General features: G+C 49.0%; 1 protein-coding gene across 1 annotated transcript in view; it reads left to right on the forward strand.

Annotated features, from left to right (window-relative positions):
- LOC119399311 (TATA-binding protein-associated factor 172-like) overlaps positions 1-24572 on the forward strand; it is a 374345-nt gene that overhangs the window by 203061 nt on the left and 146712 nt on the right. Inside the window, 3 exon segments of the mRNA XM_049417333.1 lie at positions 9538-9614; positions 14515-14632; positions 23469-23654. Coding sequence (XP_049273290.1) covers positions 9538-9614; positions 14515-14632; positions 23469-23654 — 381 coding nt within the window.

Raw genomic sequence — 24572 nt, forward strand, 5'->3', positions numbered from 1 at the left:
TTCTGTGGACCAGACCACAGGATAAACAATCGCAATTTGTGACAGAAAACTGTCGTCAAGAGAGGTGGGCTGCTTGGGCTACAGTAGTACATTCTGCACAGCTCACAGCGCGCAAGTTCTTTGTGTGGTCCACAAAATAACGCTGAATTTTATTTTGTGGTCTGGTCCACAGAATAAAGCTGGAGTTTATCCTGTGGTCTGGACCACAGAATAGGCACTGCGATTTTATTAAGTCTTTTGATGCACGGAAGGTTTTTTTTTTATGGCAGCTAGTTTGATTACGAGTAGGAGTGTGTGAATACTTGAAATTTCGAATATTTTTATAACAGTGTTTGTTATTCGATTCGATTCGCACTGGAATTTTACTATTCGAACTGTTCGAACTTCTGAAAAACAAATACGGTCAACGTCCGATTGAAAGTGACCCCTTCAGATTTTCAGTATGGTTCACCTCATCACACCCCCGTATTGCAGCAAAGCTGCCTTTCAAGATCCGCTATGGTCGAACTTAAGAAAGAACTTTTCTGGCAGTTGCCCCTTCACCAGTGGTGTGATAGCTGCGCCAAGAGGCGAAACCTGCTACATCCTGCTACAGTTTTGCAAAAATTTCATAATTGGCGCCCAGCATGCTACAAGACATCGTTCTTGCGTTGTTTCAAAGAAAAAGAAGGCTCGACATGCTTGCAAGCCATATTTAAGTTAAAACTGTAATTTCGAGTGGTCATTGGAGCATACTGGCAAGTGCTATGTAGTTGATGTATTTGCTAGGTGCAACCATGCGAAACAATTCAGACTGGCCCAAACTACGTAAAGGAAGCTTTCTTCTACTACTAGACCATACTTCAAGATTACGTTATTAAGTTCAGTAAAATAGCCGTAATCTATTCCGCGCTTTGCTGGTATCAGCAGCGCTCATCACTATTCTTCACGAGACGCAGATTCACAAGTGGTGGTTGGCACGTAATTAAGCGGGGCTAAAATGCCTGATAAGTATACTGGGAGGCATTAAAGCTATTTCGGACGGGGCTGTGGTGATTTCACTGCTTGTGCGGAATAAAAAAAAAAACACGAATTAGTTCTTTCGGACTGCCAGATTTTTCGGACGATTTTGCGGTCCCCAGGGAGTCCGAAAAATCGGACGTTGACTGTAGTTGGAAGTCTGCGCTCTGCCTCTGTTTGTCTCGTCCCTTTCCAAACCTAGGCGCTTTAACATTTAGAAATGAATCCACACCAACTTGCCCAAGCGTCAACCCTTTGCACTTCGCCACGATCTTGCTTGAGGTATGTTCTGTTTTGCTTGCGGTACTATTTATATTAATGCATATAGATACCGTTGCAATGAAAGTCATCAACTACAAAACACTCTAGGGGTGCTGGCTGCTTTTTAGCCCGCGGTAGAGTAACCTAGAATACTGGGAAAGCGTCCAACATTCCAGCTTCTGTGCGGGCCTTTTGCGGGGAACCGCCGCACCACACCGCTGCTCTGCCGGGCCCTTGGGCTTTCCATACTCGAGAAGCGTGCAGAAAGCGAGACATGTCTGCTGCGCACTGTAGTTTCCTGCACTGAGTTTCCACGCAAGGCGCTTGAATTAACTTTCAAAGGGCTCGAACCAAAAAAATGGGTTTATTTCCCAACGTTTCGGAATCAACTTGATTCCTTCTTCAGGGGAAGTGACAGTGGAGGCGTCGAGGTGCAACTCTTAACTTCTCTCACGCGTCCTCCTCTCTGCGCGACCGGTGCGCGCGTGCCAGAACTTCAGGGAAAAAAGATGCCCTTGTTTGCCAAAGCTTCATTAAATTTTCAGCTCTCTTGCGAGTGTGGCAGCGACTACACATAGCAGCATAGTTTCTCTAAATCATTGGCGCGTCCAAAGTTTGTTTTCATGGACTCGCTTCCTTGTGCTTTACGCTTTTTCTTTAATTTCAGAGAGACATTTTCTGCAACGAAGAGTGGCGAGGTTAGGCCACTTTCCGTTTTTCAGTGCAGTGAAGCCAATCCTTTGCATATTTTCAAAAAATATATATATATCAGTGCAGACCACTTATAACGTAACCGCATATAGTGCAGGACCGGTTATAATGCGGTCTTTTTCGACTCCCGTTTACCCTCCCATAGAACCGCATGTATACGCATACCGCTTATTGTGCAGTCCCCCAAGATAAAATACCGTTTATAATGCGGTTGCGGGAAAATATTTCTGACAAACGCGGTAGCGAGTGCGGTTCTCAAAGGAGGCGCGCCGCTGGGGAGGGAGCGACGAGGTCGTTACGAAGGGCGAGGGTACGCACAGTGAACGAACGAGGGGTGGAGGGAGGAAAAGACCGCGGCAGCGCTGTGCGGGCTCGCCGAGTGGGGAAGGATGGTGGTTGCCTAGGCGACGGAGTAGCCTTTGCATCGGCGGCGGCAAGGCTCCGCGGCCGCTTGCCGGCAGCGCGTTCCGCGTGGAACATACGATCGCGTCCTCATCAAGTGCGCTTTAAAGTAAGTTTCCTGTCGGGAAAAGCGTCGTCGTTATCACACTTGCTACAGATATCGCGTTTGCTACCTCGTCCGCAAATTGAAAAGTTTTGCGGCTTCATGACGCGAGCTTTCGCCTTTTCTGCCAGTGCGGGGACTTAAACGAGCTTGGCGGGCTTTTGTCGCCGTTGATCTCCCGGCCGCGAACACAAACTTCGTATCACCCGCGCTGTTCTTGGGTTAGTGCTTGAGTGCGATCTTTTCGACATCCGACCTTCATGTTGTCTTGGACAAACTTCCCGCGACAACATGCTGAACCGCAGGCTAGGCCTAATCAGTGTTGGTTGCTTTTCGGTAGCGGTCGCGGGCGATAAAAGTTGCGGTTTGGTGCGGAATCAACAAAGCTTTTTGCGATGGCTGCACTTGAAGGGAAGGGAATCGTATCGTTAATGAAAACGAGGGCATGGTTGGCACAAGCAACTCTCGAATGGTGGTTCCGGATTCGATTGCAATGTCTTGGACATCGCGTGTGCGCCCGTGAAATCGAACGATCGGTACCGCGCTCAGCACGTGAAATTTCGGTCGCGATTCGACATGGTTTCTGTGTAATGCGCATACCTCGAGGTGGCCTGAAACGTAGTCGGCGAATTTCCGTGATGGCACTTTGTTTTGTTTGCTTTTTTCCCCGCGTGTTCATTTCGTTGGCAATGCGGGTCTTTGGCGGCTAATTTTTGAACATTCGGAGATTTAAGTGGTTGTAAGCGCCCCAAATCGCATATGTCGATTATCGGACACGCGAGGCTACATGCTCAACACGTTTTGCGCAAGTGCACTGTAACGAGCGTGTGGCGCCCTGCCTAGCCTAGTTTCATTACCTCGCCAGGTTCGGCAGGCAGCCTTGGTCGTGCGTGAAGAATAAACACTGACGAGCGCGGCTCGGCAGTCAGTAGCTGTTACCCCGCCATGCTTTTGGGTCGTCCTTGTTAGAGCGCGGGCGCCTTGGCCCCCTCGTCCGCGGTCCCGGGGCAGATCGTGACACTGGCGACGAGTACAGTCAACGTGTCGACCCAGGCCATCGCGAGCGGCAAAACAACGCCCCCCGCATCTGCCGCCATGCCGCTGTACGGAAGGCTCGAGCCGTTCGAGGGAGACGGGTCCGCCTGGCCCATCTATGAGGAGCAAGTTCACGTGTTTTTCCGCGCTAACGACACGCCCGAGGAGAAACAGCGGGACATTTTCCTGGCAAGTTGCGGAACCCAAGTCTTCAGTCTCCTGCTCGACCTCCTAGAGCCGGCTACACCGCATACCAAGACGCTCAGCGAGCTGCTCACTACACTGCGCTCGCACTTCAGTCCGGCGTCGTCCACGCTAATGGAGCGTTTCCGCTTCAACAACCGGAGCCGCCGGGAAGGGGAGTGCCTCGGGCACTTCGTCGCCGCGCTACGAGGTTTGGCGAGTACCTGCGCTTTCGGGGACCAGCTGGACTCGCTGCTACGGGACCGTTTCGTCTGCGGCATAAACAGCCCCGCCATGCAGACACGTCTCCTGGAACTTCCCGACCCCTCGCTGGACGACGTGGTGAAAGCAGCGCTGGCGATGGACGCGGCGACAAAAGACGCCGGCGAGATTGCGCGTGCGGCGTCAACAGAAGCGGCGGTCAACAAGATGGTGGCAAGGGGCGGTATATGCAGTCGCTGCGGTGACGCCCATTCCCCCTCACAGTGCCAGTTCGTACATTCGCAGTGCTTCACGTGCGGAAAAACTGGGCACCTTGCACGAGTATGCCGAACGGGGAAGCAGAACAGCGCACCACAGCAGCAGCCTGGATCAAGCCCAGGTTCCACAACAGCCCGCGGTCAGGGTAGGCGTCGCAAGTGGCGGCGGGGACGTGCGGCAGCAGGCTCGGGTTCCTCCGCGGCCAGGCTCAACGTCGTGTCCGAGAACCCGCCGATTTTCGACATGTGGCACACAGGCCTTGTCCCGTCGTCTGTGCCGCCGTACGTGCTGACCGTCGAAGTTTGCGGGCGCCCCATTTCCATGGAACTGGACACGGGGGCCAGTGTGTCGGTCATGGCTGGCAAACTTTTCAAAAGGACCTTCCCCGGAGTGGCCGTCGAGGCTTCAGGCGTCATGCTGCGGAGTTACTCTGGAGAGCTTTCCCAGGTCCAAGGCCAGACCCAGGTCAGCGTTCGTTTTGGCAACAGGGAAGCAACCCTTCCTCTGTATTTGACCAAGGGGTCATCACCGACGCTGCTCGGCAGAAATTGGATTTGCGCACTGGGTGTTCGGCTGCCAGAAGGCCAGGAAGCAGCCCTACATGGCTTAAAAGACATCCCGAGCCTCCTAACAGATTTCCAGTCACTGTTCCAGCCAGGGGTGGGCACATTCGCCGGTACGACTGCTGGCATCCATGTACCCGAGGGAGTCCGGCCTCGGTTTTTCAAGCCTCGCCCGCTGCCGTTCGCACTGAAGGACGGGGTAACCCAGGAGCTGCAACGGTTACAGCGAGAAGGCATCCTGGTACCAGTCAAGACTGCGGAGTGGGCCGCTCCCATCGTTCCAGTCCCCAAGCGAGGACGTAGTGTCAGAATCTGTGGGGATTTCAAGGTTACGATCAACCCCGTCGCTACCGTTGAAAAGTACCCCCTGCCTCGGATTGAAGATCTCTGGTCGGCTTTGTCTGGTGGCCAGAAGTTCACGAAGCTCGACCTCAGAGACGCGTACCAGCAGTTGGTGCTCCAGGAGGCCTCACGGAAGTATGTCACGATATCGACAACTGTGGGGCTTTTCCAGTAGACGCGTTTACCATTTGGCGTGACCTCGGCACCAGCCATCTTTCAGAGAGAGATGGACAACCTCTTCAGGGGCATGAAGCACGTGGCAGTGTACTTGGACGACATCCTCGTCACCGGTATTGACGATGGAGACCACATGCAGAATCTGCACAACGTTCTGGCCCGACTTCAGGATGCTGGTCTCAAGCTCAAGCGGGAAAAGTGCGTGTTCATGGTTCCCAGTGTAGAATACCTCGGACACGTCATCTCCCAAGCCGGCCTGACTCCGGCCCCCCGCAAAGTTGAGGCTGTTCTGAAGGCGCCGAAGCCCCGAAACAAGAAAGAGCTGCAAAGCTACCTTGGTCTCATCAATTTCTACAGGAGGTTCCTGCCCAGCCTGTCTGCGCATCTACAGCCACTGCACATTCTGCTTCGAGATGGCCAGCATTGGGTGTGGAAGAAGGAGCAGGACGTGGCCTTTGAGCACAGTAAACAGCTAATCACCAAGGCACCGGTGCTGGTGCACTTCGATCCAGCCAAGCCTGTTGTCCTTACTGTAGATGCATCACCCTATGGTGTAGGAGCCGTCCTAGCGCACAGAGACAAGGATGGCCAAGAACGCCCGGTGTCGTTTGCTTCTCGACGTCTTCACACAGCAGAGCAGCGTTACAGCCACCTGGACAAGGAAGGCCTCGCCCTCATGTTTGGCGTCGAGCGTTTTCACCAGTACCTGTGGGGCCGAAAGTTCGAGGCAGTGACGGACCACAAACCACTGCTGGGGCTACTGGGGCCGGACAAGGCGGTCCCCGTGCAGGCATCACCTCGAGTGGTACGATGGGCCTTGAAGCTGGCGGCCTACAGCTACCAGTTGGTGTACCGTCCGGGAAAAGACCTGGGACCTGCCGATGCCCTGAGCCGGTTGCCGCTGCCAGAGGTGCCTGCTGCTGTTCCAGAGCCAGCTGAAGTGCTCATGCTGGAGCATGCGTACCCAGAGGTACTGTCCAGGTCTGCTGTGTCGCAGGCGACCAGTCGGGACCCGGTCCTGTCCCAGGTGGTGAAGGCAGTATCCCGAGGGGAGGAGTTGGTGCAGCAGCCCTACAGCCACAAGGCCGCTGAGCTGAGCCTGGAGCAGGGCTGCCTACTTTGGGGTTCCAGGGTGGTGATCCCACAAAGTCTCCGGTCCAGGGTCCTGCAGTTGCTGCACGCGGGGCATCCTGGCGTGGAAAAGACAAAGATGGTGGCCCGGTCCCACGTTTGGTGGCCTGGACTGGACCAGGACATCGCTCACATGGTGCAGAGCTGCCAAGTCTGCCAGGAACATCAACGGGCCTCGCGTCATGTGGAGATCACCCCATGGCCATTCCCACAGAGGCCCTGGTCCCGCCTTCACGTGGATTTTGGGGGCCCCTTCAAAGGCCACTACTTCCTGGTGGTAGTCGACGCATTTTCAAAGTGGGTAGAAGTCCTACCTGTCACCACTCCGTCAGCAGGTGCGACCATTGCAGCACTTCGGCAGGTTTTTGCAGCCCAGGGGCTGCCGGACATCATAGTCTCCGATAATGGGCCCGCTTTCGCCAGCGCAGAGTACCTGGCCTGGCTGACAAAGAACGGAATCCGCCGAATGATGGTTCCTCCGTACCACCCTGCTTCAAACGGTGCAGCTGAGCGGGTGGTGCAGACTATTAAGGACAAACTTAAGAAGAGCCAAGCTGGGGATTTCCGTACGCAGGTCGCCCGCATACTCTTCCAGTACCGGACTACACCTCATGATGTCACCGGCCGTGCCCCCTGTGAGCTTCTGCTGGGACGGATGGTGAAGACACCGTTGGACATTCTGCATCCAGACCTCCGGTCTACGGCGCTCCTCAAACAGCTGAAGCAGAAGCTGGCTGCTGACAAAGGGTGCCGTCCTTGGCCATTGCCGGAGCCTGGAGTGCCAGTATTCGCCAGGAATTTCCGTTCTGGCCCACCTTGGTCTGCTGGACAAGTGGTCTCGCCTGCAAGCTCCTCCTCTCTGCTCGTACGAATGCAGGATGGAACCACATGGCACCGGCATGCTGACCATGTGAGGGCTAACCGCGGGACCTGGCTTGCATCCACGGCAGCACCAGCTGCATCCACGGCAACACCAGTTGCGGCCAGTGAGACAGCCATTTCGCAAGGGACAGGCGCCTCCAGTGGTGCGCCACTAGTTGGGCCACCGGCAAGTTCAGTGCCATCTCTGCCAACCACAGCAGTGTCTCAGGAGGAATCAAGCGTGGCACAGGCAGCACCTGGTGCTACAGCACCTAGTCCCTCAACACCTGTACCCAGGCGGAGCAATCGACGACGAAGGGCACCAGACCGCTTTTCGCCTACCTAAATGAACGTCGAACCGGCTGGGACTTGTATTTTTTTTTATGTTGTGTACAATAACTGGGGGTGAGGGGTGTAACGAGCGTGTGGCGCCCTGCCTAGCCTAGTTTCATTACCTCGCCAGGTTCGGCAGGCAACCTTGGTCGTGCGTGAAGAATAAACACTGACGAGCGCGGCTCGGCAGTCAGTAGCTGTTACCCCGCCATGCGTTTGGGTCGTCCTTGTTAGAGCGCGGGCGCCTCGGCCCCCTCGTCCGCGGTCCCGGGGCAGATCGTGACAGTGCACCCTTTGAAGAAGGTTGTTTTGGTTATAGTGCGGTACCGCTTATAGTGCGGATATTCGCGACTCCGGCGACTTACGTTATAAGCGGTCTATACTGTATCTCATTTGTATCTCGCAAATGAAGTGCCTTTGAATAAATTTTTTATTTGTTTCAAGACACGTAGAATCAAACAGGCAGATAAAAATGTCTGTATTTTTAAATAGTTTTCGGCCAGAAAACTCGATAAGGAAAGGGTTAATTTTTAAGTTCAGGCTGACCGTGCAGTCCCCAGACTTTATAAACAATTCAACGCGATGCAAAGGACTGTGGGATTTAGAAGAACTTGTTGGTGGGCGAGTTGGTGCATCTTAATACAAAAGGGATAACTGCGCTACCTACACACGTGTGTGTCAGGTAGCGCAGTTATCCCTTTTGTACTGTGGTATTTTGCTGAGAAAGCATGGTGTCCCAGCGTACCGGTATCTCAGTTCTGTTTCTCTACCGCAGCAACATTTCGTGTTTGAGAACTTGTTGAAATTAAATGCGAAGCCTCCCATTGCCACAAATTCCATGGAGCACGAATTAGATTTCAGGCATATAGGCCCAACTATTAAAACTTGTATTTTATTAACCGCCCATGAAGCAGGATCCCAACGATTCTCTGCATAAAGCACAACAGCAAGCACTTCACCATGTTGCGAAGGCATGCTGCGAAGTGAAAGCACATACGTTATCATAATAGTGCTTTTGGATAGCAGACAGAATGTATGGATAACTTACACAGCTTGTAATTACAGTACTCTAACCAACGAAAAAAGGAAATTTTAAGGGCTCTTTTCTTTGTTGATACTCTGTTAATGAAAACCAACAGATAATGAACCCAAGGAAGGTATAGGGCACGTTAACTGTACTGTTTTAACTGTATTGTAGTAATTATGATATAAATGTGAAGAAAGTAAAGTGGATGAAAAGACTACTTGCCCTAGACACCAAGTTCACAGTTATTGACTCGCTGTAGGTTTAAATCATCATTTTAATTACTTTCAACCCTGGTCAAAAGTCAATAGAAACCTCATGGCACTCTGGCTTAGGGGCCCTTGTGCCATTAAACGTTATCAATCAATCTTCTTTTCATGGAAAACATGGCCTTCTTGTCTTCTTTTTTTTTTTCTCATCTAGCTTTCTAATGGAGCTTAACTTACTTTTGGGGAGGGGGGGGGGGGACAATGCATGTGGAGGGCAGGAGGGCACGGTGATGTGTGTACCTTACCATAAGCAGGGCTGTGAAGGCTTGTTCACAGCTGCGACTAGCACCAGTTGTGTGGCAGTGTTATTTGCAAGGCGACTGGTCGCAAATGACAGCTTTGGTCGAAAAGCGGCTGCTTTGTCTCAGTCGCTTCCTGCATGATTTTTCATTCGCATGAATGACTCCAGCCGCAAACCTTTGAACCAATGAGATGCACAGGAACAGGACACTAGCTTATTTTGTGAGGCAATCACAGTTCGAGCAGACTCAAATGTAGCGTGATGGCAGGTATAGGTTGCACTGTCAGGTGTGAACATCGGTTGCTTTGCGCCGCTTTCTGGTTGGCAGTCGCAAATGGTCATGCAACCAGTGCTAGTCGCAAGTGTCAATGAGCGTTAAGTCTGCGAGACGACTATTGACAGATATGCCATGGTGTATGCAGAGCCTGGAGGAAAAGCGCAGGTCCCTGCTGCGTGCTGCTCAGCAGATGCAGAAGGACCAGGTATCATTAACCACCAGGTGAGCACTTGTTTCTATTTTATCTCTGACTCTGTTCCTACTCAAATGTTCGTAGAGGACTTTGATTCGTTGGTTATTGTAAGGATTGAACTCTGTTTTTTGCAACACATTGTGGTGCCATCGCGCGGTGGCCACAAGCAACAATCTGGCAGGTGCCATCGGGTGGCTGCGTGCCCCGACTGCATTGATGCCGTATGCAAGACTCGTGAGCTGACAAGCGTGTGAGAACAATCTAAAGAAAGTAGTGTTGGCTTGTGCTTTGCATTGCATTTTTTTTTTTTGCTTCCGCCTTTGGAGCTAGATTCCCACTTTCATACACTGTTGCAGGTGGGAACGAGCGGGAAATAGGCTTGAAGTGCGCATTGCAGAAACGGTCAGCAATAAGATTTTGCAGTAAGACGGCTGTGGCACGCAACGCAGAAAGAGGAAGCTCTGTACTGCAAAAGCTTACCATCCTCCCATAGTATAGTGCACAGCACTCCAAATTGCTTACATGGTTTCTAAAAACACAAGACGGACCCGCACGGCTGTTCGTTGTTTCGGCTTTTCGCATCTTTTGTCATGCTGTTTTAACACGAGAGAGGGGGGGGGGGGGCTTTCTTTTGACACCCGCAAGGTGATAATATGTGCTTTTGCCACTGAAACGTGAATGAAATACTAATACATAATGCAAAGACAAGGAAGGAGAAGGGCGGGGACACTTTCTTCAAACAGTGACGAATGTTCACTACTTAAGATGTGTACAGGGGTAACTTTAGAAGACAAAAAAAAATAGGTGGAAATCAACTTGGGAGCAAGAAGCTGGGCGCACAAGTGGGAAGCCTAACAAACACAAGAAAGAATTTGGCAGATCCCACACCTTGCGGGAATCGGTTCCATGTGAAGCAGTCGGCAAGTAATTGTCTATCCTGCATTTTTTAGTTTTGAGCCAAGCGTTCCGAGGTGGATCGACATGTTTTTGTAAGTAGGGCATTGTGGGCACATCATGGACTTACCAGGAACATAGACTACACTGGCGTTTAAAGGGTAACTTATGGTCTGACGTAACCTCAGCACCCACGTTAGAGCAAAGACGTCAGTATTATGAAAACGAAGTGCATTTTACAGTGTGATGATGTGAATATCATTCGTAACTTTGGTTAGCGTGTTCCTCCGGGGTTGAGCAACGCTTGAATATAGCTTGCTGAATCATTGGAATAAAATGTAATGTTTATTAGACTGCTGTATAGCGGAGCCAAAACTGGAACCACAATTGACGTCAACCTGACATGACGCCTGTATCACAGGATAATTAAATAATTGGTGGGGTTTAACGTCCCAAAACCACAGTATGATTATGAGAGATACTGTAGTGGAAGGCTCCGGAAATTTTGACCACCTGGGCTTCTTAACGTACACGAAATCTAAGTACACGGGCCTCTAGCGTTTTCGCTGCCATCGAAACTGTATCACAGAAGTACATATGTAATGTTTATTGCTTTGTTATAAAATTAGATAGCCAGCACTGCAATTCACGTTGCACCAACATTACACCTGCATAGGGTCTTTTTCCAAAGCAGGTTCAAGACCTGGCATGACACTGTGGTAGAATACCTGACTGCCTGGGTTTGGGGTAATGCTTGGGTTTGATTCATGCTGGGATCCTGATTTTTATTCTTTGCATTCGTCGAGTCAGTGCTGCCGATATCTGCTTTTCTTAACACTCTCACATTTGAATTACGATTGTCTGTTCTCACCGTTCCTGGGTCGATAAAAACTGTCAATCACCTGTGGCACATACTCGCATATTGCGGCCTGTGGCTTACGGGTATCGGCCACACGTGTGTGGAGGAAAAGGTTTGACGACGTACGTGACAGGATTTTCACGTTATTCATGTCATGATCAGACAGTCATATTCATCAAAACCTCTTACCCTTCCATACCAATTTTGGTCAACACCAAGTTAAGGAGGCGATCATGAGAACACCCAGACGTAGGTTAGTTTGTGTGTGTGTGTGTGTGTACACCTTTATGGTGTAACTGCTAGGAGGAGGAGGAAATAACTTTTATTTAAGACGGCAAGATTTGAGGGATGGGCTCCCTTCCCTAGGTGGCAGCCATGAGTCTTTGAGCTCTGGCGGCACCCTCGGCTTGCCGAAGGACTTGGAGTTGCACTTCTGGGTCTGGGCTTAGCAGTGCGGTCTCCCACTGCTCTCCGTTAGTGTATGTTCTGTCTTGCCCTGGCACTCTGAGGCAAGCCCACAATATATGATTCAGGTCTGCCCTTCGATTGCAAAACCACATATCGGTTACCACATATCGGAGTATAACTCCGGGTAGTAGTAGTGATACACGACCGGACTCGGGAACGTGTTCGTCTGTAAGAGGCGCCAGGCCGTTGCCTGCTGCTTGCTTAGCGAGGTGTGTGCCGGGGGAAAGCGAGCCCTTCTTAGCCTGTAGTGTTTTGTGATCTCCTCGTAACTAACCATGCGGTCTCTCTCCGTCCCCGGGTTTCGTGCTGCACCTGTTCGGCCTGCCAGTTCTCTAGCCAGGTTGTGCGCGATTTAGTTCCCGGGGAGGGAGGAGTGAGCCGGCGCCCATATAATATGAACAAGCCGCTCGGCGCGAAAGTTAGCTAGAATTCTTAGCGCTTCCGGCGAGATCCTTCCCTTCGCATAATTTTTAACAGCGGTTTTGGAGTCGCTGATTATGACGTGGGCTTTTGTGTGTAACTGCTAACTATTATTTTTTTCTTCAGTTTATTGCGATAGCAGTTATATGGACAATCTCGGCTGGTTCTTGCTGTCAGCGTCATGGCCCGTATATGTGTGTGTGTACATACATATATATATATGTGTGTGTATATATATATATATATATATATATATATATATATATATATACACACACACACACACACACACACACACACACACACACACACACACACACACACACACACACACACACACACACACACACACACACACACCGGATTCTTTGCACGTCATTCACTCTGGACCCGACGTAGTATGTGCAAGGGAGGGATGACAAAACTTTCTTGAAAGCGTCTTTACTGAACGTTTTCAGCTGGTCCACTAGCTGAAAACGTTTAGTAAAGACACTTTCAAGCAAGTTTAGTCGTCCCTTCTTTGCATATATATATATATATATATATATATATATATATATATATATATATATATATATGAAAGCCAAGAAGAAAAATAATTCAGAAAAATATTTTCTGAAGCGTGCAACCGGTTATTTGAACCTGCAACCCCTCAATCTGCAGCGCGCGGCATTAAATGACTTGGCCACGGAGCATTCGTCCTTCGGCATATCAACAGCAAGCTATTTATATGCGCCATTTACCGCTGGCGGTACGCAGAGCTCGGAGGCAGTTCAGCTTGTTCTCTTTCACCAGCAAGATGGTGTGAAGAGTGTGCATTCAAGGTCATCGCCCCACTCATTGCAATGCACGCGCGCTTATCTCGTGATGTGGGTGGTTTGTACATCTTGTGCTTTCACCGCAAAGTTTACGTTAGTTACATAGCTCACAAAGGTCACTTCGCTTGCTGCAGTGGCTGCGTTAGCAAAAGGAACGCGCTGCTCACACGAAGAAGTAACAGCCGTGACAGTTGTTAGTTCGCACTCACTTGTGTATACCTGTGCATTCGTTTCATGCGTCCTTCTTTGTGTTTGAGCAGCTCGCTTCAAGGTGGGGTGAGACTGCGAAAGGGAGCTTCAAAATTTGTTTGTACAGCAGTGGTAATAAAAGCTATGGCTATAAAATTTGCAAGGTATTTTAAAGGCAGATGCAGTTGCATTGAGCTCAAAATTAGTTTCAAATTACGTTTAGTGTTTTTTTTTAATTTTTGTTTTTTTTTTAGTTTTTCTACATATGTACTTTTTTGTTGAGATTTGCTATCTGCAGAGCATTGCAATTTTGCACAATGGCGGCTAATAGCGCTCCAGAGAAGTGGAACTAAAATTGTGAGCATACAAGAAAAACTAGATTTGTTATGTTTTTTTTTACGTTTGTTGATGTATGGAAATTGCCACTTATGAAGGGTTTTTATTTATATACTAAAAAAATACAAATGCACTTAGGTTACCAATTCAAGTTCCAGTTATGTTAACAGCATAATTTAATACAGGGAAGAATTTCTGTTTGCTTATGCTTGATATTTCCTAAGAAAAAGATACACAAACTCCAATAATGTTGTTTTGAGAAAAACGCAGAAAATTAGGTAGGGGTACATTCACATTTTCTGCCAACGTGCCTAAGAAAAAGCACCAGAAATTATTTTTGAAACCGCAAGTGCCCAAGTGTGATATTTTATGAAAGATAAAGAAATTCTCTGTCGGGTGATGGCAAAATCCTGAAATTGCATTTTCTGACCAAAGGAAGTCTCACCCCAGCTTAAGTGCCGAGCTGTGACAGTTGTTAGTTCGCGCTCGTCCTGTGTGTTCTTTTCGTGCGAACTTTGTGCTTGAACAACGCGCTGCAAATTTAGAGCTGCTTGCCGTTCTTCGCATGACATTCCATTTTGTTGCTATCGCATTCATTGCTTCGCCCTTATGGAGCAACTGTGACTTTGTCTAACTATTGCTAATTATTGTATTTGCTTCACTATTATCATTAATATTTTTCTGTGCTCATGTTGTACCCACTCCTTCTGTAACAACCTCTGGCTCCTGAGGGTATACTAATAAAAAAATTTAAAAAAAAACTAAGTAACCTGAATTTTAATTCTCTTGCTGGCGAACTATTTGATGATACTTTTTTCTTTCACGGGTGAGTAGACGCAGAGCACAGGAAGAAACCTCAAGAGAGAGGAGATTCTGTAGAGCTTAGAGCAAGCAAGCTTGTTCTGTATGTAGACAATTCCACTGACAAGAGAGCCCACCTTGCAGGGTGCACTCTTTGCTGTCCACTTTCCTTGTTCGCCTGGACCAGCTCCCGGAAAAGCTCAACCCTGTCATTCGTCCTCTGATGGAGTCGATCCGTCGGGAGGAGAGCGTCCTCCTACAGGTGGGCATGCTACACTATACTTAGTTTCAATAAGTATGGCTTAGTTTCATGAAATAGAGCGGCCTCCATGCAAAACTTCATGCTTGAAAATTTGCAGCCTGAAAGGCTCACAAAAGCAGACAGTGTTTGATACCGACACCAAAAGTACGGTGTCATTACCGCTCACTGAAATCATGCATCACTTTAAAAATGTGCATTCTTTTTAGACGTTCAAAACTAGGCTCCCACGTACACATGGTATGCTGAAAATTACCCGAAGCAGCAGGCTGAGTTTCTTGTCACAAGAGTAACTTCAGATTCAATGTTCTGGTTCCAAAACTTTTAACTAATAAATGTTTGATCAAAATCGAGAATGGTGACCAGAACCACGTTTCCATTCTTATCTGTATACAGTGTACCCAGTACGCTTTTTTGTAGAGCTGTGCGAATAGCAAAATTTTTGGTGCAAAGTGAGTTTGAATAATAAAGTTCAAATGCAAATCGAATAATTTTCTAATCTTTTTCGAATACTTCAAAGTGAAATTACAGAATAAAAAAGAGTACTAGCAGAATTTTGGTCAGGACAATCTGGTTCATGGTCAAACTTTCAGGGTGCAACGCTAAAAAACGCGTACATAGGCATAGAAGAGACACGACGGCGCTGACTTATCTTTATTGCCATCGCCAGTTCAAATATATGGGCCATAATCGCTCAAAATTTGTTATCACAAGTCACGTTCTACCAGGAATGACAAACAGGGTTAAAAACAATGTTTTAAGAATTTGTTTCGCCAGTGGAGGATTCACATGGAACATGCATGCAGGAATGAAATAGCACTAGGGGCAACAAAAACGTATCAGTTGATAGGCACTTCGCATGAAAGGGCATAAAATGCACAATGAAAAATGTAAATGACTTCAAAAACCGAGATCTGCTGGTGAAATAAGGATGCATTAAATAAAACATTTGAGATAATCAACCTCTTCATCAGGCAGAAAATGGAACGCCTCCTAACACACTTGTTCCCTGCTTTATGGATGAAGAAAGCTTCCACAATTTCGCGCTCGATTTTATCTTTCCCTTTCTTAAGGAACTGCGTGCATTGAAAATCAGGGGTACAGCCACAGTGCTTGCGATGCTCATCCAGAAATCCCCCTGTTTGATTGTGCAAGTTCAAATTATGTTCTTTAGCTCTCTCATTAAAGCATCGGCCGGTATGATCTATGTACTGGCGACTACAACTCGGGGGAGTGCTGTAAACAATGTTAAGAACACACGCTGTAAGCTTGTTCCGGTGTTGCGCAATGCAAACACGGCATTTGTCTCCATTAGGCAAAGCACACAACTTTGACAGTTTGCATGGTGCGGAAAATACAACTTGAAGGTTGTGCTTTTTTTGCGATTTGCTTAAAGGGACACTAAAGGCAAATAACAATTTATGTCAGAGTGGAAGCTCAATGTGTGAGAATGCCTAAAACATCAATAGCGCTACGAAAAACTGCGCAAACTAAACAGGGACAGGGACAAGTGCATAGGGCGTGTTTGCATTGCGCAACACCCGAACAAGCTTACAGCTACAGCGTGCGTTTTTAACATTGTTTACAGCACTCCCCTGAGTTGCGGTCGCCAGTACATAGGTCATACCGGCTGATCAATAGTGCCACGCGCTCTTCTTTTGCTATGTTCATGTAACTGGTCCGTTACATGTATAATCACTGTCTTGCGCAAACTGCGCCCAAATGTCTGGGAACCTTCCAGATTATTTCAGAATCTTCTTATAGGCTTGAGCGCGCAAACGCGAACAGTTGAGTTCATTCTGAAACTAACGCGGCCACTAGCGATAAGGCTTGCATGTTCAATGCTGCATTTATAAATGCCGACACGCCTTACCGCTGAGCAGTTTTATCGATGGCCAACGCCCTGTTCACCGCTATCAGTGTACAGCATGTATTGCTGTAGTTTGAGTTTTCATTTCCCAGCCACAAGTTCGGCCAAATAAAGAGTTTCATCTTGAACACGCCGACTGCTGTCTTCGTTGACGTCATGACACCGTGACATCTGGTGGAGGTGCTGCTCGTTCATGTTCCGGACACCCCCGTCAAGCTGTGAACCCAGCCCACGTCGTGAAGAAGACACCGACACCATCAGCAACAGTCGAGCCAGCCACACATGGAAAAGACTACCACCCCCCAATATGGACCCCTTACCTGACAAGCCAAGAGCCACAGGGACGAAAACAGCAAGCATGATGACGGCCGCAGTGTCCCCTGCAGCAATAGTGATGCAGCCACCCAGGGAGCCGCCGACATTTTGTGGTTCACCATGAGAAGACCCCGAGATCTGACTGGAGACGTTTGAAAGGGTCTCGACATTTAACAACTGGAACTCTGATGACAAGCTGCGCCACGTGTATTTGTACCTGGAAGACTCAGCAAGGACCTAATACAGTAAAAGCTCGTTAATTCAAACTCGAAGGAGACTATAAAATTGTTCGAATTAAGCGGAGTTCGAATTAGCGGGCCAGCGCTAGAATGAACAGACATTGCACCACACCATGTGGAGAGAACCCAGAGAAGCCACCTATGAACTTGTTCCCGCAAATTAGGCGATACACTAATTACCTGCCACTTGTGGCAGGTAATCGTAAATTAAGTTCATGCGCAAACAGCGAACGGAATTTATTGATCAGTCAGTGATACGCCAGAAACAATCAGCAACTTGCATTCACGTGAGTGAGCCTTAAAGGGGTACTGACACGAAAATTTTGGCCTCGCATTTTTTTGCTGCAATGTGTTTGTTGCTAAGGGCCTGTTAGTCATAACACGGCACATCGTTTGCTGCAGCGCGCGACAGATAATTACAGGCTCCTAGTTACCGACCAGTGTCGGTTTCAGTTTCAAAAACGACAAGCCTTCGGGTGTAACTATCACCTCCTAGCGGGTGCAGCGCTCAATCACGTCAGCACACAACTGTGATGCACTTCCGCACGGTTCGCGAGCAGCTGCCGAGAAGTAGGCTGCTGGAGCAAACGCGGCAAAAAAACATGGCGGCTATGACGTCGTCATAACTTGTTGCAGCGTGGTCACGTGACGGAAGCAGTGGGTCCCCAGGGTCCCCTTTGAGAGTGTCAATAGAGCGAGGATGTCGATCGCTCTCACGCAAACTTCAAAATTCATTTAAAATACACTTTCCAAGCTATATTTGCTGTTGATACTTTGCAGATGATATACGCATTTTCATGGGAATCAATCCCGCAGGCTATCTCGGCTGCGAAATTTTGTGTCAGTGCCCCTTTGATGCCAAAATATACGAAGCTATTTGTGCTCCAAATCACGTTCATTTACAGGGCACAGTTAACGCAATCAAAATTTAAGGACTTTCTTTCTTAGTTTATTTATAGGACAATATTGAAATTGTCCGAGGGGACACGGCTAAAGGCAAACATTGCATGACTGGGCCGTGCCATCCATACAGCAGTAGCAGCAGACGACATTTACAACCATAAAATCATACATGGAAATCAATCACTACACTTGTTTTACAAAGATGAAAGTAATGAGTAATTTGGGTGATCATTCTGGGCCGATTTCTGCGAGGAGGGACAAAAGCCAGAGGGTTCCCAGTTCGAGTTAACCATTGTAGATACCGACGCGTTTGAATTATCGGGAGTTTTCCCCCACAGAAGTACATAGGGCTGTGCCGGGACCAGGGCGTCAGTTCGAATTAACGAAGTTTGAATTAACGATCTTTTACTGTAGTAGAATCGGGAGTCCGCGCTTCGTACCTGGGACCTCCTCCGCAGCACTTTTTTGGCGACGTTCACGAGCGTCGTCCGAAAGGAAGGGGCTGCGGCCTTCTTGGAGACACGGGCGCAACACCCGAACGAAAGTGTGGCCATCTTCACAGAAGAAATTAACCGACTGTTCCACCACGCTGACCCCGACATGCTAGAGGAGAAGAAAGTCCAATTCCTCATGCGAGGAGTCAAGCAAGAACTCTTCGCTGGGCTGATCCATAACCCACCCAAGACCTTCCAGGAATTCCTGATGGAACCATCAGTGATCGAGAAGACGTTGGAAATGCGTACGAGGCAGTGCAACCGCCGCATTCCTATGACGACCTATGGGGAGGTTCAGGTGCTGCAATCTGATGACCTGTGTGACACCATCAGAGCCATCGTGAGACAGAAGCTGCGTAAATTGTTGCCCTCCTCCCAGCCTCGAGTAGACCCGATTGCCCACGTTGTACGCCAGGAAATTCAGCAATTTCTGGGAGCACCTGAGCCAGAGCAGCCTGAGCCACAAGCTATGAACTACGCAGCCACAGCCCGCTGTACTGCTCCCCCTCACCGCCCACGTCAAGACGCCACACCGCCGCAATTCCTCCACCAGACGCCACCGCCACCACCACCGACGTGACACCGCCCGCCAGCTGGCCAGCGACACACGCCGAGGAAAACCGACGTTTGGCGTGCACCAGACAACCGCCCGCTCTGCTACCACTGCAGGGAAGCCGGCCATGCCTACCGTCGCTGCCAGTGCGGACAGATGGGACTATGCGGTTTCGCCGTCAACGCACCGTGTCCACAGCGGGGTGAACAACCCCACGACATCGCTGACTACCTCGCAGGAGCGCATTGTACACCACGACAACCTTCCCGATCGCCGTCACCAACCCGCTACTTGTCACCGCAGCGCCGCTAGTACACCGGTCCTACCTGGGACCGTTCCAGAAAACTAAGGGCAGCAACCGATGGAGGTGTGGTTGCTATACGACGAAATACCGAAGATCCTCCGCCGACGCCACCGCGACAGAATGCGCCGCAAGCTGAACGAGGCTCTGATGTCAAAAACTTTGTGGCCCGAAGAAGACCTGATGACGCAACGCGGAAGCAGCGGAACAAACCGACGGAGCCGTAAATTAATGCCACGACCTAACCACAACGCAAGAGGACGAACTGGCGACCTTGACATTCTTGTCGACAGCCACAGTGTCGCAGCTCTCGTCGACACCGGAGCCGACTATTCTGTCATCAGTGGACTGTTCGCCACGAAGTTGAAGAAAGTCAAGACCGCCTGGGAAGGCTCCTAAATTCGGACCACTGGAGGACACCTAGTGACGCCGGTGGGAGTCTGCACAGCGAGAGTCACTATTAACAACCAGATTTATCCCGCGAGCTTCGTAGGGCTACAGCTTTGCTTGAGAGACGTCATCCTTGGTATGGACTTCTTATGCTTACATGGTGCAGTCATCGACCTGAGATCCGAGTCGATAACAATATCCACAGAAAAAGCATTACCACCGCACGCGCCGCCAGGAAAGCATGCCTTCAATGTGCTGGAACACCATGTCACCTTCCCCCCTTTCACCAGTGTCATCATTTCCGTCGGCACTCAAAAATCTGCAAACTTGGAAGGCGTCGTTGAAAGAGACCTGCACTTGGTGATCAACAGCGAGATTTGCGTCGCCAGAGGAGTAGCCGAGTTGCAGGGATTGAAAGCAACAGTGGTGCTTACGAATTTCAGCAACGAGTAAAAGCACGTGAACAGAGGCAGGACAGTTGCCTACATCGAAGAAATCGTGCAAGCCACCAGTGCTTTTGCCCTCACCGATTCTGCCGAACCTACTCTGACGAACCGAGCTTCTCAACCAGCTTTCCGAAGCCACACAGCAATAACGCTGTTTACACAGCGTTTTTGCTATGTAAAACACATTGTGATATTTAGGACGGTTCGGGCACTTCTGTTAGTGTGCAGCGGCACAGATAACAGGCAGGGAGTCATTTTTCAGCATTTATATAACAAAAAGAAAATATGTTTAAAAGAAATTGGTGGTGTAACTGTCGTCGGAACATTCACCACAGCACATGGAAAAAAATGGGTGTCAAGAGTCCTGTGCCCTAATGTTCACAGTCCTTGAGCAGCGGTAGCGGCATCCAGGAGATGCCCAGACCAGCACGCCTCGACTGCCGCCTTGAACGTCTCGTTCACCACCCAGGTTGCTCGTGAGGGTCCCATCCAGCACAGTACCGTCTGTGCCGTGCTGGAATGCTGCTCGACATAGCTGCAGTGTGGCAGCTCAGCAGCTGGTGTACCTCGCCTCGGCCAGTACACTACCAGGCACGGCTCGGGCGTGGTAGCTCAGGGACTAGCAATCCACATCAAAGCCAGGAACATTGTCCGGTACAGCACGGCAACGCTCGGCGGTCCTTAATTCAGCCAGTGGCCGGAACACTGAAACCTGGAGCCTCGAAACATTGGCCACCCTGGACCTCGCCCGGCTCTGTGTTCCGCTGTACCTCGCCACGCACGCCTCTCGCCCGAGAGAACCTCGCCCGGACTGCACTGCGCCTGGACCGAACACTGCGAGCGCGCCTCGTGCCACTGTGATCTCCTTTTCCTTTCTCCGCGCTAGGTGATCCGCGCTGACGTTTTCGCAATATTTACACGTGACACACATCAAGCTGCAAAAGACTTGCCTTTTTTTTTTCCAGAATGCGCAAGTTTCTGCAAGTTCAAGTCTAGCAACAAGGCAACTCCAAAGAAGCCACTGGAAAGAAAAAAAACAAACTGCTGCCTTGTTGTCAGATTTGAACTTGCAGAAACTTGTGCAGTCTGTAACAATGGCGAGTCTGTTGCAGCTTGATGTGTTTTACCTAACAAAAACGCACAAGGTTGGTATGCCTTTTTGCGCAACAGTCACGGAACATACCACGTGGCAGTAATGTGTGTCTGTATTTTACTTGCTTGTCGTCTCTTCATATAGAAGGCCCATGCATTATTTCAAACTCTGAAGTGCATGTGGAATTTCTGCGTGATGACAACCCTTAAAATTGTGACGCCGGAAGCATTGATGTGGAAGACGGTTTTTATTCTCTCCCCCATAATCACCTTCCGACTGCTGTAAAGGAATGCATCACGTCTCAACATGATGAACTTGCCTTCATTGCTTCAATGCATTTAAGTAGAATCTTTCACAGAGCTTTACTTGATGTCTTTGTTTATATCTTTTAATGATGAGGGTCTACATGCAAAAGGCAGGAGTTTGTATTGGGTCTAGGGTGGCACCGGTTCTAAGTGATATTTTTCTGAGCAGAGTTGATCAGGCGCTTCAACTGGTTTTACAAGCATCCGCAATCGAGATCTTTCATTATGTCGATGACTACATTGTTTTTTTTTCGGTAGCAGTACTTACGATTCCACATCAGCAGCTTTTCTAAAGAGTTTTCAGCAGTTTGTTCTCGACGTGACATTTACTTCAGAATACTTGAAGGACAACTGTATCCAATTTTTGGATCTACAGATCAGGTTCGCGCCCAGGCATGTCTGTTGGTTCTACACCCCTAGGTCTGTCAAACCTGTGTTTAATTACAGATCGAGTCACACGAAACTGGTAAAAGATACCATCACACTCTCCTGTTTCAGCTCTGCACTGAAAAAATACTGTCCTCATCTAGTCGAAACCAGTTTTTCTGGGCAGCTGCACAGACTGAGACAAGCAGGCTTCCCACAGGATTTAATGTCAAAGGTCTGCGAAAATTGGTTAGGAAAATTAAGAAAGGTGCCACAGGTGATTGTGACTTGGGTGAGAAGACACAGCGCAAGAAATTTGCTGTTCTTCCATATGTGCATGGTTTTACCCCCTGCCTTAAAAAGATTGCATCTCATTATGAGGTCCAAGTGTTGATTGCTGCAAAAAACAAGTTAGCCACTTTATGCGCTAAAGTAAACCGCCGTCTGGCGAATCGGCAATAAGTCCCGCTGGATAAATGCAATATTAGGCATGTACATAATTATGCATCTTGTGTTTCCAATGTCATATACTCGATGCCCCTTTCTTGCAGTCGTGTATACGTAGGCCAAACGGGACGCTGTTTAAACTTTAGACTTAGAGAACATTCCAATTCTCTGAAAGGGCACGCTGGCCTTCACTTAGCTGCGCATTGCAAGAAATGTGGGTTCACACTGCCCTTTTGTGACACCTCAAATTTGTTTCAACATCCAATTTAAAGAGTGCGTGAACTTGTTGAGGCTGTGCATATACACAAAGAATCTCAGGCACGCGTCGGCGTCTCCTCTGTGACTCTGCATGAAAAAGAGATAACTTATAGTGAATTCCAACGGCGGATTCAGAGTGGCCGACGAACTCCGCACCGGAGCACTCCGTTCGGTGGAGAGCAACCGAAGGAAATCTGCCAATGGAACGCACGAGTTCCCGCCGGAGCAAATGTCAGGGGGCGCTATCGCGCACCTGCTTTGCAAACGCCCAGCATTCCACGCGTTTAGCGCCATTTTCGCATTCACTGGTGCGAGCAGAGAGACCGGGCACTGTCGGATAGCGCATTGCATCGTGCACGTGGTACCCCACGTTATGCGCTTACGCGAGGAGCTTGCAACTTCCGGTCGAATCCGCCACTTTCCGCTGAGTAGAGGGAGCTGCTCCGTGGAGTGAATCTGGCGTGGAGCTGCTCCAGATCTGCCAATGAAACATACAGGGAGCACTCTCAATCTGCCAATGGAACAGACTTGCTCCGAACGGACCAAAAAGACTGCTACCAGAAGTGCTCCGAATCTGCCAATGGAATTGGCCATCATCTTGGACTTGTGTAAAGAGAGTGCCATAATGCATCATCGGTTTTTGTTGATCTGGGCCCTCCTCGCCATTCTCTTCCCCCACCCCCCTCCCTTTTCCCGTGTCATGCATTTTCTTGAAATAAACCTTCAGTTGATAGTCAGCGCCTCTTTGTGCTTGCTCCTCCTCTTTTGTGTTCCTGTCCGTCTTTTTGCGCTATTACACCATCAGCCACAATGAGGCACTTGGTTGCGTAGATTGATGTCCTGCTGTTTTGTGGCACAGGAGGAGTCCGCAGACAGCCTGGTGCATCTGATGGGCAGCTGTGTGACTCGTAACCCATGCCCAAATGGCAAGATTGTGCGCAACCTGCTCACGTACCTGTGTTCAGACTCAACCGTGGCAACACCTGCAACGGCACCAGGCAACCCGCCAACGGCAGCCATTCTTACCCTGATCAACATGCAGAAGGCAAGTGTGGGGACTGGGTAACTAAATGTGCATCTTTTTTTTTAACTCTCCAACACTGTTGAACTCTTCGCAGTGGGGGCATCACTTGTGCCACTTAGCTACAACTTTGCCTGCATCTTGCTGCACCCATCCAATTGCAGCTTGTACCAACTGTGCCAAAGTTCACTATTTTGGCCTGTTTAAATGGCAGTGGAGTGTTTCTGGCCTGAAATGTTGTGTATCAGGGGCTAAATATCTTTTCCACATAGTGGCAGAACCCCTCTTCTTTCTGCAGGTGTGCTTGTTCTTGTTTAGACATTGATATTCTCGCTCTACTTAACCAAAGTCTATATGAGCATAACAGCATCTGCGCATGACCTTTGTTTGCCTGCATTGAGTTCAGCGAGTTGTCTTTTCTCTAGTAGCTCATCGCTGTTGCTAAGGAGCTTACAATAGTACATATACAAACGATATAGATTTTTTTCTTTCTCGCACAACTATGCACACTTCAACACCATTGGAGCATTGAAGCATGCAACAACCATTTGATAATGCCTCTCCTTGTAAGTGCAGTGGCTTTTGGAGCAGTGAGGCTCCTAAAAAGACCCTTTTTTGTGCTTCTCTACGACTCACTCTCCCACCAGAAGGCGAATTATCATTCCTGGTTTGGTATCTCGTCGCCAACTACAAAACAAAGCTCACTATTCAAGAGAGCAAATCTTTAGGCTTGTCGGTGATCCATTATGTGACTTACAGCGCAAAAAAAATGACAAGGGACAAGGAAGAAACACAGACGAGCGCTGATTCAACCCTGGCTCTCAGACTTCAGCAGGAACATTTGACCACAGTGGCAGTCGGCTGGTAAAGCTGCAGGAGGTACTAATAATCTCTGGATTCAAATGGGCCACCACCCGAAACTGAAGCTCAGAAGTTCATTGT

Source organism: Rhipicephalus sanguineus, chromosome 7, assembly GCF_013339695.2.
Source record: "Rhipicephalus sanguineus isolate Rsan-2018 chromosome 7, BIME_Rsan_1.4, whole genome shotgun sequence".
Lineage (NCBI taxonomy): Eukaryota > Metazoa > Arthropoda > Arachnida > Ixodida > Ixodidae > Rhipicephalus > Rhipicephalus sanguineus.